At 36.2% G+C, this 19,229-nt stretch overlaps 1 protein-coding gene across 1 annotated transcript; it reads right to left on the bottom strand.

Annotated features, from left to right (window-relative positions):
* Positions 1-11,156: 11,156 nt before the first annotated feature.
* On the bottom strand, positions 11,157-18,634 carry LOC134675535 (uncharacterized). Its single transcript, XM_063533800.1, has 5 exons — positions 18,498-18,634; positions 16,244-16,323; positions 14,045-15,562; positions 12,951-13,718; positions 11,157-12,609 (listed from the first exon to the last, which is right to left on the bottom strand). Exons 2-5 carry the CDS (start codon positions 16,311-16,313, stop codon positions 11,546-11,548), a joined length of 3,420 nt encoding a protein of 1,139 aa, XP_063389870.1. The 5' UTR covers positions 16,314-16,323; positions 18,498-18,634; the 3' UTR covers positions 11,157-11,545.
* Positions 18,635-19,229: the final 595 nt, after the last annotated feature.

Below are 19,229 nucleotides of genomic sequence, written 5' to 3'. Positions count from 1 at the left end.
GTGTTTAGTACAATTAGAACCGCCTTCTTACCAGTTATAAACGAGGTAAGTTTCATAAACTTTCAAAGAAAACTACTAGCCCAAACTGACTGAAAATACATATCTGCCTAAGTAAAAATGACAAATTTCTGGAATTTCCACATGAAGGTGTCTAGATTACACTTTGTGTTTAGTACAATTAGAACCGCCTTCTTACCAGTTATAAACGAGGTAAGTTTCATAAACTTTCAAAGAAAACTACTAGCCCAAACTGACTGAAAATACATATCTGCATAAGTAAAAATGACAATTTTCTGGAATTTCCACATGAAGGTGTCTAGATTACACTTTGTGTTTAGTACAATTAGAACCGCCTTATTACCAGTTATAAACGAGGTAAGTTTCATAAACTTTGAAAGAAAACTACTAGCCCAAACTGACTGAAAATACATATCTGCCTAAGTAAAAATGACAATTTTCTGGAATTTCCACATGAAGGTGTCTAGATTACACTTTGTAGTTAGTACCATTAGAACCGCCTTGTTACTAGTTATAAACGAGGTAAGTTTCATAAACTTTCAAAGAAAAGTACTAGCCCAAACTGACTGAAAATACATATCTGCCTAAGTAAAGATGTCAATTTTCTGGAATTTCCACATGAAGCTGTCTAGATTACACTTTGTAGTTATTACCATTAGAACCGCCTTGTTACCAGTTATAAACGAGGTAAGTTTCATAAACTTTCAAAGAAAACTACTAGCCCAAACTGACTGAAAATACATATCTGCCTAAGTAAAGATGTCAATTTTCTGGAATTTCCACATGAAGCTGTCTAGATTACACTTTGTAGTTATTACCATTAGAACCGCCTTGTTACCAGTTAAAAACGAAGTAAGTTTCATAAAATTTCAAAGAAAACTACTAGTCCAAACTGACTGAAAATACATATCTGCCTAAGTAAAAATGAAAATTTTCTGGAATTTCCACATGAAGCTGTCTAGATTACACTTTGTAGTTAGTACCATTAGAACCGCCTTGTTACCAGTTATAAACGAAGTAAGTTTCATAAACTTTCAAAGAAAACTACTAGCCCAAACTGACTGAAAATACATATCTGCCTAAGTAAAAATGAAAATTTTCTGGAATGTCCACATGAAGCTGTCTAGATTACACTTTGTTGTTAGTACCATTAGAACCACCTTGTTACTAGTTACAAACGAAGTAAGTTTCATAAACTTTCAAAGAAAACTACTAGCCCAAACTGACTGAAAATACAGATCTGCCTAAGTAAAAATGACAATTTTCTGGAATTTCCACATGAAGGTGTCTAGATTACACTTTGTGTTTAGTATAATTAGAACCGCCATGTTACCACTTATAAACGAGGTAAATTTTCGTTTATAACTGGTAACAAGGCGGTTCTAATGGTACTAACTACAAAGTGTAATTTAGGCAGCTCCATATGGACATTCCAGAAAATTTTCATTTTTACTTAGGCAGATATGTTTTTTCAGTCAGTTTGGGCTAGTAGTTTTCTTTCAAAGTTTATAAAACTTACCTCGTTTATAACTGGTAAGAAGGCGGTTCTAATTGTACTAAACACAAAGTGTAATCTAGACACCTTCATGTGGAAATTGTAGAAAATTTTCATTTTTACTTAGGCAGATATGTATTTTCAGTCAGTTTGGGCTAGTAGTTTTCTTTCAAAGTTTATGAAACTTACCTGGTTTATAACTGGTAAGAAGGCGGTTCTAATTGTACTAAACACAAAGTGTAATCTAGACACCTTCATGTGGAATATCCAGAAAATTTTCATTTTTACTTAGGCAGATATGTATTTTCAGTCAGTTTGGGCTAGTAGTTTTTTTTCAAAGTTTATGAAACTTACCTGGTTTATAACTGGTAAAAAGGCGGTTCTAATTGTACTAAACACAAAGTGTAATCTAGACAGCTTCATGTGGAAATTCCAGAAAATTGTCATTTTTACTTAGGCAGATATGTATTTTCAGTCAGTTTGGGCTAGTAGTTTTCTTTGAAAGTTTATGAAACTTACTTCGTTTATAACTAGTAACAAGGCGGTTCTAATTGTACTAACCACAAAGTGTAATCTAGACAGCTTCATGTGGACATTCCAGAAAATTGTCATTTTTACTTAGGCAGATATGTATTTTCAGTCAGTTTGGGCTAGTAGTTTTCTTTGAAAGTTTATGAAACTTACCTGGTTTATAACTGGTAAGAAGGCGGTTCTAATTGTACTAAACACAAAGTGTAATCTAGGCAGCTTCATATGGACATTCCAGAAAATTTTCATTTTTACTTAGGCAGATATGTTTTTTCAGTCAGTTTGGGCTAGTAGTTTTCTTTCAAAGTTTATGAAACTTACCTCGTTTATAACTGGTAAGAAGGCGGTTCAAATTGTACTAAACACAAAGTGTAATCTAGACACCTTCATGTGGAAATTCCAGAAAATTGACATTTTTACTTAGGCAGATATGTATTTTCAGTCAGTTTGGGCTAGTAGTTTTCTTTGAAAGTTTATGAAACTTACTTCGTTTATAACTGGTAACAAGGCGGTTTCAATGGTAATAATTACAAAGTGTAATCTAGACAGCTTCATGTGGAAATTCCAGAAAATTTTCATCTTTACTTAGGCAGATATGTATTTTCAGTCAGTTTGGGCTAGTAGTTTTCTTTGAAAGTTTATGAAACTTACGTCGTTTATAACTGGTAACAAGGCGGTTCTAATAGTACTAAATACAAAGTGTAATCTAGACAGCTTCATGTGGAAATTCCAGAAAATTGTCATTTTTACTTAGGCAGATATGTATATTCAGTCAGTTTGGGCTAGTAGTTTTCTTTGAAAGTTTATGAAACTTACTTCGTTTATAACTAGTAACAAGGCGGTTCTAATGGTACTAACCACAAAGTGTAATCTAGACAGCTTCATGTGGACATTCCAGAAAATTTTCATTTTTACTTAGGCAGATATGTATTTTCAGTCAGTTTGGGCTAGTAGTTTTCTTTGAAAGTTTATGAAACTTACCTCGTTTATAACTGGTAACAAGGCGGTTGTAATGGTACTAACTACAAAGTGTAATCTAGACAGCTTCATGTGGAAATTCCAGAAAATTGTCATTTTTACTTAGGCAGATATGTATTTTCAGTCAGTTTGGACTAGTAGTTTTCTTTCAAAGTTTATGAAACTTACCTCGTTTATAACTGGTAAGAAGGCGGTTCTAATTGTACTAAACACAAAGTGTAATCTAGACACCTTCATGTGGAAATTCCAGAAAATTGACATTTTTACTTAGGCAGATATGTATTTTCAGTCAGTTTGGGCTAGTAGTTTTCTTTGAAAGTTTATGAAACTTACTTCGTTTATAACTGGTAACAAGGCGGTTTCAATGGTGATAACTACAAAGTGTAATCTAGACAGCTTCATGTGGAAATTCCAGAAAATTGTCATCTTTACTTAGGCAGATATGTATTTTCAGTCAGTTTGGGCTAGTAGTTTTCTTTGAAAGTTTATGAAACTTACCTCGTTTATAACTGGTAAGAAGGCGGTTCTAATAGTACTAAATACAAAGTGTAATCTAGACAGCTTCATGTGGAAATTCCAGAAAATTGTCATTTTTACTTAGGCAGATATGTATTTTCAGTCAGTTTGGGCTAGTAGTTTTCTTTGAAAGTTTATGAAACTTACTTCGTTTATAACTAGTAACAAGGCGGTTCTAATGGTACTAACCACAAAGTGTAATCTAGACAGCTTCATGTGGACATTCCAGAAAATTGACATTTTTACTTAGGCAGATATGTATTTTCAGTCAGTTTGGGCTAGTAGTTTTCTTTGAAAGTTTATGAAACTTACCTGGTTTATAACTGGTAAGAAGGCGGTTCTAATTGTACTAAACACAAAGTGTAATCTAGACACCTTCATGTGGAAATTCCAAAAATTGTCATTTTTACTTAGGCAGATATGTATTTTCAGTCAGTTTGGGCTAGTAGTTTTCTTTGAAAGTTTATGAAACTTACCTCGTTTATAACTGGTAAGAAGGTGGTTCTAATAGTACTAACTACAAAGTGTAATCTAGACAGCTTCATGTGGACATTCCAGAAAATTGTCATTTTTACTTAGGCAGATATGTATTTTCAGTCAGTTTGGACTAGTAGTTTTCTTTGAAAGTTTATGAAACTTACTTCGTTTATAACTAGTAACAAGGCGGTTCTAATGGTACTAACCACAAAGTGTGATCTAGACACCTTCATGTGGAAATTCCAGAAAATTGTCATTTTTACTTAGGCAGATATGTATTTTCAGTCAGTTTGGGCTAGTAGTTTTCTTTGAAAGTTTATGAAACCTACTTCGTTTATAACTGGTAGCAAGGCGGTTTCAATGGTAATAACTACAAAGTGTATTCTAGACAGCTTCATGTGGAAATTCCAGAAAATTGTCATCTTTACTTAGGCAGATATGTATTTTCAGTCAGTTTGGGCTAGTAGTTTTCATTGAAAGTTTATGAAACTTACCTTTACCTCGTTTATAACTGGTAAGAAGGCGGTTCTAATTGTACTAAACACAAAGTGTAATCTAGACACCTTCATGTGGAAATTCCAGAAAATTGACATTTTTACTTAGGCAGATATGTATTTTCAGTCAGTTTGGGCTAGTAGTTTTCTTTGAAAGTTTATGAAACTTTATTCGTTTATAACTGGTAACAAGGCGGTTCTAATGGTACTAACCACAAAGTGTAATCTAGACACCTTCATGTGGAAATTCCAGAAAATTGTCATTTTTACTTAGGCAGATATGTAATTTCAGTCAGTTTGGGCTAGTAGTTTTCTTTGAAAGTTTATGAAACTTACCTCGTTTATAACTGGTAACGAGGCGGTTCTAATGGTACTAATTACAAAGTGTAATCTAGACACCTTCATGTGGAAATTCCAGAAAATTGTCATTTTTACTTAGGCAGATATGTATTTTCAGTCAGTTTGGGCTAGTAGTTTTCTTTCAAAGTTTATGAAACTTACCTCGTTTATAACTGGTAAGAAGGCGGTTCTAATTGTACTAAATACAAAGTGTAATCTAGACAGCTTCTTGTGGAAATTCCAGAAAATTGACATTTTTACTTAGGCAGATATGTATTTTCAGTCAGTTTGGGCTAGTAGTTTTCTTTGAAAGTTTATGAAACTTACTTCGTTTATAACTGGTAGCAAGGCGGTTCTAATGGTACTAACCACAAAGTGTAATCTAGACACCTTCATGTGGAAATTCCAGAAAATTGTCATTTTTACTTAGGCAGATATGTATTTTCAGTCAGTTTGGGCTAGTAGTTGTCTTTGAAAGTTTATGAAACTTACTTTGTTTATAACTGGTAACAAGGCGGTTCTAATGGTAATAACTACAAAGTGTAATCTAGACAGCTTCATGTGGAAATTCCAGAAAATTGACATCTTTACTTAGGCAGATATGTATTTTCAGTCAGTTTGGACTAGAAGTTTTCTTTGAAATTTTATGAAACTTACTTCGTTTTTAACTAGTAACAAGGCGGTTCTAATGGTAATAACTACAAAGTGTAATCTAGACAGCTTCATGTGGAAATTCCAGAAAATTGTCATCTTTACTTAGGCAGATATGTATTTGCAGTCAGTTTGGGCTAGTAGTTTTCTTTGAAAGTTTATGAAACTTACCTCGTTTATAACTAGTAACAAGGCGGTTCTAATGGTACTAACTACAAAGTGTAATCTAGACACCTTCATGTGGAAATTCCAGAAAATTGTCATTTTTACTTAGGCAGATATGTATTTTCAGTCAGTTTGGGCTAGTATTTTTCTTTGAAAGTTTATGAAACTTACCTCGTTTATAACTGGTAAGAAGGCGGTTCTAATTGTACTAAACACAAAGTGTAATCTAGACACCTTCATGTGGAAATTCCAGAAAATTGTCATTTTTACTTAGGCAGATATGTATTTTCAGTCAGTTTGGGCTAGTAGTTTTCTTTCAAAGTTTATGAAACTTACCTCGTTTATAACTGGTAACAAGGCGGTTCTAAAGGTACTAACTACAAAGTGTAATCTAGACAGCTTCATGTGGAAATTCCAGAAAATTGTCATTTTTACTTAGGCAGATATGTTTTTCAGTCAGTTTGGGCTAGTAGTTTTCTTTCAAAGTTTATGAAATTTACCTCGTTTATAAGTGGTAACATGGCGGTTCTAATTATACTAACTACAAAGTGTAATCTAGACACCTTCATGTGGAAATTCCAAAAATTGTCATTTTTACTTAGGCAGATATGTATTTTCAGTCAGTTTGGGCTAGTAGTTTTCTTTGAAAGTTTATGAAACTTACTTCGTTTATAACTGGTAACAAGGCGGTTCTAATGGTAATAACTACAAAGTGTAATCTAGACAGCTTCATGTGGAAATTCCAGAAAATTGACATCTTTACTTAGGCAGATATGTATTTTCAGTCAGTTTGGACTAGAAGTTTTCTTTGAAATTTTATGAAACTTACTTCGTTTTTAACTAGTAACAAGGCGGTTCTAATGGTAATAACTACAAAGTGTAATCTAGACAGCTTCATGTGGAAATTCCAGAAAATTGTCATCTTTACTGAGGCAGATATGTATTTGCAGTCAGTTTGGGCTAGTAGTTTTCTTTGAAAGTTTATGAAACTTACCTCGTTTATAACTAGTAAGAAGGCGGTTCTAATTGTACTAAACACAAAGTGTAATCTAGACACCTTCATGTGGAAATTCCAGAAAATTGTCATTTTTACTTAGGCAGATATGTATTTTCAGTCAGTTTGGGCTAGTAGTTTTCTTTCAAAGTTTATGAAACTTACCTCGTTTATAACTGGTAACAAGGCGGTTCTAAAGGTACTAACTACAAAGTGTAATCTAGACAGCTTCATGTGGAAATTCCAGAAAATTGTCATTTTTACTTAGGCAGATATGTTTTTCAGTCAGTTTGGGCTAGTAGTTTTCTTTCAAAGTTTATGAAATTTACCTCGTTTATAAGTGGTAACATGGCGGTTCTAATTATACTAACTACAAAGTGTAATCTAGACACCTTCATGTGGAAATTCCAAAAATTGTCATTTTTACTTAGGCAGATATGTATTTTCAGTCAGTTTGGGCTAGTAGTTTTCTTTGAAAGTTTATGAAACTTACTTCGTTTATAACTGGTAGCAAGGCGGTTCTAATGGTACTAACTACAAAGTGTAATCTAGACAGCTTCATGTGGAAATTCCAGAAAATTGTCATCTTTACTTAGGCAGATATGTTTTTTCAGTCAGTTTGGGCTAGTAGTTTTCTTTGAAAGTTTATGAAACTTACTTCGTTTATAACTGGTAGCAAGGCGGTTCTAATGGTACTAACTACAAAGTTTAATCTAGACAGCTTCATGTGGAAATTCCAGAAAATTGTCATCTTTACTTAGGCAGATATGTATTTTCAGTCAGTTTGGGCTAGTAGTTTTCTTTGAAAGTTTATGAAACTTACTTCGTTTATAACTGGTAACAAGGCGGTTCTAATGGTAATAACTACAAAGTGTAATCTAGACACCTTCATGTGGAAATTCCAGAAAATTGACATTTTTACTTAGGCAGATATGTATTTTCAGTCAGTTTGGGCTAGTAGTTTTCTTTGAAAGTTTATGAAACTTACTTCGTTTATAACTGGTAGCAAGGCGGTTCTAATGGTACTAACTACAAAGTGTAATCTAGACAGCTTCATGTGGAAATTCCAGAAAATTGTCATCTTTACTTAGGCAGATATGTTTTTTCAGTCAGTTTGGGCTAGTCATTTTCTTTCAAAATTTACGAAACTTACCTCGTTTACAACTGGTTACAAGGCGGTTCTAATGGTACCAAACACAAAGTGTAATCTAGACAGCTTCATGTAGAAAATTGATCGTATTTGTAAGGCTGCATTTTGTGAAGTTAGCTGCCTATGTAATTGTTGCAATATTTTTCCTATTTTATTTCACACATTTAGCCAGGACATCAGAAAAATCATTATTTGCTTTTTAAGTTTGTCCCTGACCATGAAACCGTATATTTTACTGTTTTGTTTAATTTATAAAACGAGACTTCTTTATTTGGTCGGGTTATCATAGGCAGATAACTTTAGGCTGCTAACTTCACGCCGATCAAAAAATCCACTTCCAGTAGTTTCGATATTATTATATACTTAGATACAACACATTACCTCTCGTCTATGTACCTATGGTAAAGATCCTGACCAAATTATTACCTACTCAACGTTTTGCGTTTTTATCACACACATACGAAAGGTAAGGCACTTTAATAAATACCTAGCTTGTTCACAAACACCAAAATTAGTAAACATTATTTCTGTCCTATTTTACCAAGCACATTTCACTTCTATTTCCTAAAATGACATAAAAAGAAGTCTTACAAACACTGATTCAATTACACCTTTCAAATTTGTCCAAAGAAAGCCCACATGACGGTAAATCTAATATTTCACACTGCATTGTCTTACACCACGTTTTCTTACCCCTTCGTACCAATAACTAAAGCGATATAACATACTAGGATATCATTTGTGGGGCTTCATTACTTAATAGGTACCTTTTTATATGGTGTGAACGTACAATGTAAGGGAATTGGAGCAATCAATGAGGGCTCTTGACTATCGTTTTATTCTTAAACTTGTTGAGATTTTTGAGTGACTTTCCGACTTTTAAGATTGTGGCAATGCCAAAATTATAATTGATGAACATCATAAGAGTCGCTTAACTTCAAATTCGGATAAATCCATCTGTCAGATTATGCGATTTTGGTATTAAGAAAACGTAATAGGGTAGATATTTGCTGATGGTCCAATGGATTTACCCGAGTTTGAAGTTAAGCGACACATTAAGACGGTATTAGAGAATGGTAGGTAGATTATATTATATTATTACGCGTAGTCTGGTCCCCTACTTTTGATGCTGACTACGGGCTAAAACTACTTACTCGTAAAACACAGGACTTCGTCAGGAATTCAGGATCCTAAACTAAAACTGAGGTGGCAGTGTATTATAAACTTTCAGAATCATTATTGTTTAATGCACGATGGGATCCTAAAAAACTGACTGAAATATATAAATATCTAATAAATACCCTTGTAATAGTTGTAATCATGGAATACCTAGGGACCTTATACTACCTATATATTCTACCTTGGTTATATAGTAATTTAGCACAAAACAGATGTCACTGCTGTGTTCGCAGATTACACATTTTAATTCACATTGACGTCATTCATGTTTAAAAATACACATTCACTATTTTACTCAGTCTGTATCGAATATAAAAGATATAACTATGTATAGTAAACATACAAACGCGATAATAAACAACATTTAAAAAGTTAAAATGAACACATATTCTTGATAATGGTAACACAACGAAGGAATAGCATAATTTGATACTTCGTATTATACAGTGGTGTGGATAGGACCATGAAGCTACTAAACTTCCGGTATGCGATGTTCCTAATGTTCCTATATATATATATATATATATATATATATATAGGTACCCTGTTATCAAAATATATCAGATAGATTCGATACTTTTCATTGGAGCGCATTCTAATAGCAAATATAAAACCGATGACCGTTAAGGTTTTTAAGAGGCGAACTAATAAAGCTGGAGGATAACTAAAGCACAGAATAAATAATAGTACTAGGTACCTACAGAAGACTCACTCTCTAACAAAATGCGTCTGTTACGATCAGGACAGATATGGCCGCTATTAGGTGGCGACAGCGCCACGCGCGACTTATGGCTAGCCACCAAAATTGGTGTGGAACGGATGTACCTGCTACCTGTTGCAAAGCGACGAAATCACGAAGTGAGCCACGCCTACTAAAGTAAGAAACCTAAACAAGGTGGCTTAACAAATCTGACCAAGATTGTAGGACACTGTTGAGGCCACGACCGGTCGTTGTAGAGCCTTTAGGCGCCACAGCGAGTCACCATCAGTTATCCAGGAAACGCCTCTGACATCCACCCATAGACTAGGAATGTCTTGTCTGTGCATCCACCACCTCTCCACGATCCCACGTCCACCTCTTTTCACCTCAACTTTCCGTCTTCTCTTCACTCTTCCTTTTCACCCACTGTGGCCACTGTTGAATGTCTTCCTCAGCTCGCCATTATAACCAGTCGTTTCCTATCCAACCACTATGACGATATCATCACCCCTTCTTCCTCCAGTCTCACCTACCCTTCTATCATGTGCCGTGTGGTGCCGGCATCAGAAAAGAATAGTACCACCCCATCTCGTCCCGTGGGTGTCGTATAAGGCGACTAAGGGACAACTGGCGACAGATATGCATATGAGCAAGGCTCGCCCTCCTTGCTCACAAGAGCTGTGCGCGCGCAACATCCAAAAAAAAAACCCTTCTATCATCATCATCATCTGCCCTCCATCCTTTCACGTGTCAACTTCCAAATACAAAGTTGCGTACCATTCAATCTCAATCGACTTGGTTTCTTAGCTCCATGTCCGCTAACAGGATTAAGCTAGGGTGGCGTGGCTGCCCAGACCTTGAGCCACTTGCTCGCACCTTCCTTGCAAAAATCGATCCTGATTCAAAGGTGCCATCCGATTTACGACCCCTTCAAGACATGTGCAACGATTTTGATAGCACACGTAGTGCTTGCTAGTGTTGTAAACGTCACTTCTATCACAGAATAAATAATAGTACTAGGTACAGAAGATTTCTCTCTCTAACAAAACGCGTCTGTTACGATCAGCACAGATATGGCCGCTAGGTGGCGATAGCGCCACGCGCGGCTTATGGCTTTCCCCGAAATTGGGGTGTAACGGATGTACTTTTAGCTACCTGTAGCAAAACGACGAAATCGCGGAGTGAGCCACGCCTGCTTCTATGTAATTATGACGTATAAAAACACTTGCGCTGCGTTGCTGCACTATCAAAATCGTTGCTGGCTTGTCTTGGTCCTACTCTACCTACTAAGATTGAGATTTGAGACGTACCACTGCGTAGCAAAACGTGCATAATTATTTTTCATCGTATTGGACCCCATACATTCCACGACTCTTCTCTTTCCGTACTGACTCTATATGAGGCAGTAAGTTGCCATGTTTTTTATTTTACTCGGGTTTGGTATTTATGGAGTAATAAATAAAATATATGAATAATATAGCGAATCAAATTTATTTACCACATGTATAACCTTAAATCATTATAACCTATAACTGTATAATAACGTAATAACGTGTATCTATACAACATAAAATGGAAATCAGTTTAAAATTAAAAGCCCATGATTGGATAAAATAGTCAGCGTCTTAACGTTAGTAAAAATAACGCACATAAATCAATCTCTTCAGTCATAGATTTGATTTGAACACTTTCATGACTCAGTTCTAGAGCACATACCTACTTACAGTCGCGCGAAATAAACTGTCTATCTCTTTCTAATTAAGATTGAACAAAAACAGGTGTAGTCTCGCGCGACTAGCGTTTTCCATGTGGTCATGCTAACCGCAATGTTTCTAAAAAATGCATTGCTGGGCAAATAAACCTAAACGTTTTGCGTCGTATCTAAAATCATCATACTCTCAGCATTCCTTTTCCCCGTCCCGTATATTTTCTGGCACAAATCATAGAACCTCCAATTGTTCAGTTCTTCAGGGCTTTCTTTTATAAGAGTTTTGTACTGAGTCCTAACTTCGGTCATCTTTTTAGAGCAAACGAGAGCACTCTTCTTAAGAATTTCCGCGGCCTCCATCCAAAGGTAACTGCGAACAAACTTGGGGTTTTTGAATTTTTCTAAGTTCGCCAGATACCAACTAAGTAGCTGTTCTGTTTCCTCATCAGTCCATGTTTCCTCTTTTATTTCTAGCTGGTCAGGTTTTGGCTCGTTTTGAATATCGCTCGTAAGAGTCGATTCCTTTGATACGATTTCCCTTAAAATGTCAGTGAAAGGAGTGTCTTCTCCTGAAACTTTCCCTGTCAGAATATCGAAATTCTGCTTCAAATAGTTAATCTTTCTCAATATATTGTTCAAAGGCTCTGATATGTGATTGGCCAGTTCTGTCCATAGGTATTTATTCTCAAACTTGGGACTCACGAATTCTCCAACATGCTCTAAATAGTATAACAATGCTTGTTGCACTTTTTCATCAGGCAGAGCAACATCAGTGTATACTTCTTCTTTTATACTTTTCTTTTGTCCTGTCTTAGCGAATTTAGGCTTCATAGCTACTATTTTCTCAAGTAGCGTGTAATATGGCGTCTTCTTTTTGTTGGGATCAACTTCATTGGCTAGTTGTAAATGATTCTCCTTCAATTTCGCAAACATTTTTCTACAGGATAATGGAGACATGTTTAATTTGGCTGATATTTCCTTCCACATATCAGTTGCATTTATTTCTTTCCCTCTGTTCATCCTCAAATAGTTAATATAGTGTATCAGCAATGTCTTTTTGGTCTTTTTAGTCCATTTCTTGACTGTTTGTTGGTTTTCTGTTTGGACTTGTATGTATGGCTGCATTTGGCCATTTTCAGACATGATTATTTGTGCATTGCTCATATCATTGATGTCTTGGCCTTCAGGTATCACGATTATACATTGAAAGTCATCATCTGTAAAAATTAATCATTATTAGACCCATTATCTACCAATTTCCACAAAATGGAATAAATTATCTACTCTACAAAAGTATAATAATAATTAATAAACTCATACAAGTACCTTCACCAATATATTAGGTTTAAAATTAAGTGAAATAAGCACTAATGGGATCAAAACTATATTGTGATAGAAAATTTAATAACAAAAAACGTATTTCTCTTAAATCTAGTCTTCACTCAACTTCTATTTCTATGATATCTGAAAGACATAATGATTATGATAATGATGCAAAACAGCAAAATAAAAGTAATATCAATAGAATTATATACCAAAAATTAAGATTTAAAATTACCTTGTCCTTCCATCTTAACATCAGAAAGACTAAATTCTTCATATCCGTCTCCATTAACTTCAATTTCTTGCACAATTTCCCCTGTCTCTTCTCTTGCACTATAAATCTCATCAAACATATTGAAATACTTCCAACTGATCTTAACATCAGGATTCCTAGTCTTCATTGTCTTAAGTTTCCTGTAGGATTTCCTCAGTTCTAGCAACTTATCGCTGCAAGCATCTTCCAATTTACCAATTTCGGCTGCTAAAGCCGACCATTTGCTTTTATCCTCCAAATTAGAGTTGATATCATCAAAATTCTGCGAGAAATAAACGATGAGTTGTTTAATTTCTTTAGCAGACCAGTCTTCCTCATCGTCAGTATCTTTCTTGCCATTACGCAATTTGGACTTAATGGCTCTGTATCCAAAGACCTTTTTGCAATGCGCGTAATACGGCCACAGGATCGGTTTGTCAGGCTTATTGATTTCTCTTTGGACATATTTCGTGTAGACTTGCTTTAGGTTTCTAAATCTATGCGCGCACTGGGTTGCTGAAATGCCTATGTCTTTAGCTAGGACTTCCCAAAGAGCTAGCTTCTTACGGAAAGGAGAGTTGAACTTATCCTTGTTTTTCTGGTAGTATTCGAGTATTTTGAAGGACTTGGATTCGCCGGGGCGACGTTTGGAGCGCTTCATGAAGCCTCTTTCGTCGTAAGACTCCTCGTCTTCAGATACGATTTCGTCGAACTCGTTTTCGTCGTCCGATTTGATCTCGACTCTCTTTACTGAAAAAAAATCGGAGTGGAATTAGAAAGACCAGGTACAAAAAAAAACAAAACTAATCTTTATATCAAGCAGATACCTCTGCGAGCTACATATCTTAAAGGAATAATGACAAAAAAGGCACGCTTCAGTAGGCTTTGGTAGCTCAGTTGGTTAAAAGAGCGATCGGAACGGTGTTACGAAAAGTCGCAAAGTTCGGATGTTACTGGAAGCAATTATTTTCTTAAATTTTTCCTTTAATGTAAAAACAGCTCTACGATTGGAAATTATAAACAAAACTCACTTAGCTCTCCCCCACATTGACCTTAGTTTGAAATATCGGACTTACCTCCAACTTTTTCAGACTCCTTCTCCTGATCCTGCAACTTCTCATAGCCGTCAAGAAGATGCGTGTCCATTCCATAGACAAATATGCAGTCAAACAACTCAATATATCGCCAGTCAATTTGCATGTCAGGATTCTCCTTCTTATCATCCAGAATACTCTTATACAGTCTTGTTAACTCTTTCCACTGCTTTCTACAAGCGGCTATAGTCCTCCGTAGCTTCTTCGATATAGCAGCCCAACATACAAAGTAACAAACGGAATCTTTAAATACCTCCACATTGTCATAGAAGAATTGCACCAATTCATCCAACTCTTCAGTTTTCCACATGTCGTTTTCAGCGGCTCTAAGGCTTTTGGTAGCTATTTCTAGCTGGACGTCTTTACAGATTATATTGTCAAATAAAATGGCAAGTGGCGCTCGATTGCGTGTTTCATATCCACCTTCAATGTATTTCCCGAGATGCTCTGCTCTTAATTCCTCATATTTAGCTTTGCAAGAATCAGGACTTTTGTCTATCAGACGCCCAACCTCATTCCACAGGAAACTGTTTGGAATTGTTTTATCTTGAAACTCTTGGTAGCAGTCAAAGTAGTATTTGACAAGGACAGTCAATTCTGTTTGATTCCAGATATGTTCAAGAGATTCTGCCGGGACTTGTTGGTACTGTTCTATACGCACTGGAGGCTCATATTTCTGCAGTCCATGTTTTTTCTGGAATTCTTCATCTCCTTCATAAATCTGATCAAACAGTTTCATATACGGCCAGCTTATAGAGTCCGGGCCTTCCAAGTTTCTTTTCTCCAGTAACCTCACATAGTTACTCTTGAAATTCAAAAAGCGTTTATGCCAGTAGTCACCGTCATCGGTACCTATCTGTAAAGCAATGTTTTGCCACAAATTCCTTTGTTTAACTTTATGGCTACTGATCTTTTTATGTTTCAAGTATAAATTTAACATTGCTTCTACATTTCCGTCCCCAGCCTGTTTATTAACCTTTTTGACGACCAAAATGCCTGTATCATCATTAGATCTGGCTGGTACTACAGGTTTAGGCGCCATTTTGGCTTTCTCCTCCTCTAAAACAGCATTGACATATTTGTCATCATGAAAAGCTTGGTGGCTGAGTTGGAAATACGGCCATATGACATCGAATCCCTTCTCTTGTTCTATACGCAGCTGGGTGTACTTTCTTTTTAAATTTCGCAGCTTCATTTCACAGGCTGCATGGTTCTTATTTGAAAGCATAGTTTTGCAGGCTACTGTCCATAGATGTTTTTTTGTTGTTGCTCCTCCTAGGAAAGAGGTTTTATTGTCAACATAGAATACTAGAAGTCGTTTAGTCTCATCATCGGTCCATTTGTCCTTGGACCAGGCGTGGTCCACTTCCATTGCCTCTTCATAGGGAGTGCTAGATTGTTCCACCAGATAGGTATTATCATCTTGAAGCTGAGCTACTTGTTGTTGCTCAATGTTTTCAATAGTTGTCACTACTCCATGTTCTGTTGTGCCATCTTCTTCTATAAACAGAAACAATAAAAATTGAAACGGATGTCATATACAAAAGAAAAAGTAACCAAGGCCTCCAGTGCCCAGGGCTGGAATCGAACCAGGGTCCTCTGCTTTCCCAGTACATGCTTAGACCACAGGGACATAAAAATATTTTCATAAAATAATTTGGTTAACTCACATTTATAGACGGGCTAACGTGAATTTCATTCAATAAAAAAAAATTATAAATTCGCGTTAGACCCGTCTATAAATGTGAGTTAATATATGTGTTCAAAACGCGAAAGTTTAAAATATTATAATTTGATATGTTTCCTAGAAAAAATATACTACTTAATTTAAAAAAAAAATATATTATAATATTTTGCCCAAACTCCGAGAATGTCAACCAGTGACAATTTGGTTTGTGAGTTTTGTTAGTCAGCCGGCATGGTTACAGCAATGGTTATGGTTTCACATTTAAACTAAAAATACTGGTACTGGGCTGTATGACAAATGTGCTGGCAAGTGGTCTAGCCAACTTGACTATTCTTCATGACTCAACTGGAATAGAATGGAGTTGGTCTGACCATGCTAACTCTGCATGGCATTTGCGTCATTAATGACAAAATTGATGAATGATATGAATGAGAAATATGATTATAATGACACTCTTACACTTTATTGTACATAAAGTTACCTTAGTAACTTACCATCAACATAAAAGAGCAGTATTTCCTCATTCGGCTGCATTTCCGTCTTCACAACAATTTGCTGCTCCATATTGGCTTATCTGCGAATAGAGTATTACGTTTAGCTCTTTGAAACACTGATAACCATACCTCCAGGCAGTACCGTCTTTACCATAAGGGCACACGGGGCCCGTGCCCAGGGCCCCCATCCTCAGGGAGCCCTGAAGGACAGACAGTAACAGTATATTTGATTATTCATAATAAATACTGGAATATGCTTTTCAAGCCTGGAGTCCTTACTTTGCCAAGGACATAGATATGCTGGAGAAGATTCAACGGAGTTTCACAAAACTACCAAGGCAACTTAAGAACAAGCCATATGAGGAGAGACTGAAGGAACTGAAGCTCACTACTCTTAAGCACCGCAGAGAACGTGGAGACCTAATAGAAACATATAAAATACTGTCTGGGCACTATGACCTCGAGGATTTTCATGACATTATCAAGCGCAACAACAACACCCGTCTAAGAGGTCATCACTTAAAGTTAGAAAGTCATAGGTCCCACAGTAACCCATACAAACAGTTTTTGAGCAACCGAGTAGTGAGGGCTTGGAACAAACTCCCCGAAGATGTGGTTTCTGCACAAAATGTGAACCAATTTAAAAATAAATTAGACAAACACATCTGGATACAGGCAATATCAGTTGTCACAACTGCCTGCCTGCTTACAGAATAATAATAAAATATTAGTTTAATTAGCTTTCCTTACTCTCCAAGGGCTCCAAATTCTTATGTGCCCAAGGGCCCCAGCATAGTTTAAGACGGGCCTCCAGGTTTTGGGTGCAGGAACAATAATTAACTGAGGGTTAACTGGCATTAAGTTCGCCTTTTGTGTTTTCACAAAAAAAGTCAAAGACAAAATAAGAACTTGTCAAAGGGGAATGGAGCGTAGTATGGTCGGCATCAAAAAAATCCAAAAAATAAGACATACAAAGATAAGAAACTTAACAAAGGCCAAAGACGCTCTTAGACACGCCAAACAACTGAAATGGAAGTGGGCGGGACATGTATCACGGATACCGGACCAGTGTTGGACCAAAAATGTGACGTCATGGAAAGGCCCACTAGGAAAACGGGGTATAGGAAAACCTGTGACTAGATGGGAAGACGAAATAAAAAATATCGCTGGTCAAAACTGGATGCAAATAGCTCAAGATAGAGATGAGTGGAAAACTCTGGAGGAGGCCTTCACCTGCGAAGACAGGGTTCTTGCTAAATATTAACTTTAAAAACTATTCTAAAATGTCATAATTGCAAGAAATAAAAGGCTATTTTATTTTATTTTATTTATTTATATATATATTTAGTGCTGCTATGCTAGCCACACCTACGTAAGCATGTTTTCACAGCTTCCACAGTCAACCAATACTAATTCTAAGCCACTTTGTACCTTGTCACGGTAAATACTAAATATGATAGCCATACACATTTCATGTAACAATTATCACCATGAGAAGATCCAAGTGATCAGTGGTTGACTGTTAGAGAATGCCTTTAGGCATTAAGTCCGCCATTTGCGCAAAGAAGTTTAAATAAATAAATCAGTGCTAGACAACAGCGGCCTTAAGCTGACAAGCTTGAGGCCTCACTAAGGTCTGCAATTCGGAGCTATGCAATGGTTAAGACCACCGCTGGTGCCAAATTAAGTAATAAATGAGGGTGGTATTCCATCTGTCCAATATCATCTTGGTCCAATGTCATTGCGGCTCATTCTCTCATTAAGCGAAATGTGAGACAAAATACACATTGGACAAAGAAATTGGACAGGAATTACCACCCTAAGCAAAATAGGCAATTGCTTAGGCCGCTTAGAGCTCCATTTATAGAATATTGATCGAATCTGCTGCATGAAATTGGGAACAGGGCGAAACAATGGTTCAGGACTCCAGGCTTAGGTCATACAAATATAATATTATTATTCGACACTGTTTGCAAATGAATCTGACCAAAATATTTTCCCTGTTGCTTACAGAGCCGCACGCTTACTACGTAAGATATTTTATTACTGATGTTCTCTGGACTACTCTTGTTAAAGAATCAACCAACCTTTTGTAATGTAATCCTCAACACCTGACCAAAAATGTTCAGCCTAGCAGCGCGGAGGTAACAGTTATCGTATTAATATAACTTAACTCTTTCGTGCTAGCATCATAGGATGCCATAATAAAGCCAGCACTCAGATTATATTAGTATTAGCACCTTTGTTAACTTACCAAAATAAGATTTTAAATTTTGACAGTGGCGGCGACTTCGCCGGCTTTGATCTGAATTTTTGTAGAAATGTTCACAAGAAGCGCAGCAATGCGGTGCAAATATCGCGTTTTTGTTCTGTATCGGCCATTTTGGAACAGTGAGCGTTCAAGGCCTGCTACACGGTCGCCGACAAGCCCCCAAACCGCGTGGCCTTGGTCTGTCCCGGACCGTGTAGACGGTTGTTACCAACAAAATTAGACCAAAACTGTCCAAGGACAGACCAAGGTCAGACGGTTAGAAGGCTTGTCGGCGACCGTGTAGCAAGCCTTTTCCAACCAAAGGTTCCAACTAGCCCATACAACACACAAAGTTCTAGCAGACTAAGCAATTATTTAATAATGCATTTTGAGATAATACCATATAATGTTAACGCTGTTAACGTAACTTTAATGTTAAATAAATGCCCAAATAACATTAAAAATCCTATTATTCTAAACATTAATTTACTTTAAATGAGTTCTTTAGTAAAGTAGAGAAAATAAAGTCTACTTGAACGTAAGCTTAATATCTAAATACACTCGAGTGCAAAAGTGAATTAAAAGAAAAATAAAATTTATTCTAAAGGCCTCTACAGACCTTGTAAAAAATCGTTCGAATGCCGTAATGTAACGCAAATCACATGCAATTATCGGTAGAGTCGGACCAAAAAAGTCTGCAGCGGATTTGATAGCCCACGCAGTGCAAGTGTAATT

Source organism: Cydia fagiglandana, chromosome 22, assembly GCF_963556715.1.
Source record: "Cydia fagiglandana chromosome 22, ilCydFagi1.1, whole genome shotgun sequence".
Classification (NCBI taxonomy): domain Eukaryota; kingdom Metazoa; phylum Arthropoda; class Insecta; order Lepidoptera; family Tortricidae; genus Cydia; species Cydia fagiglandana.
The sequence above is the reverse complement of the archived record's forward strand: the minus strand, read 5'-3'. Positions and strand labels throughout refer to the sequence as shown.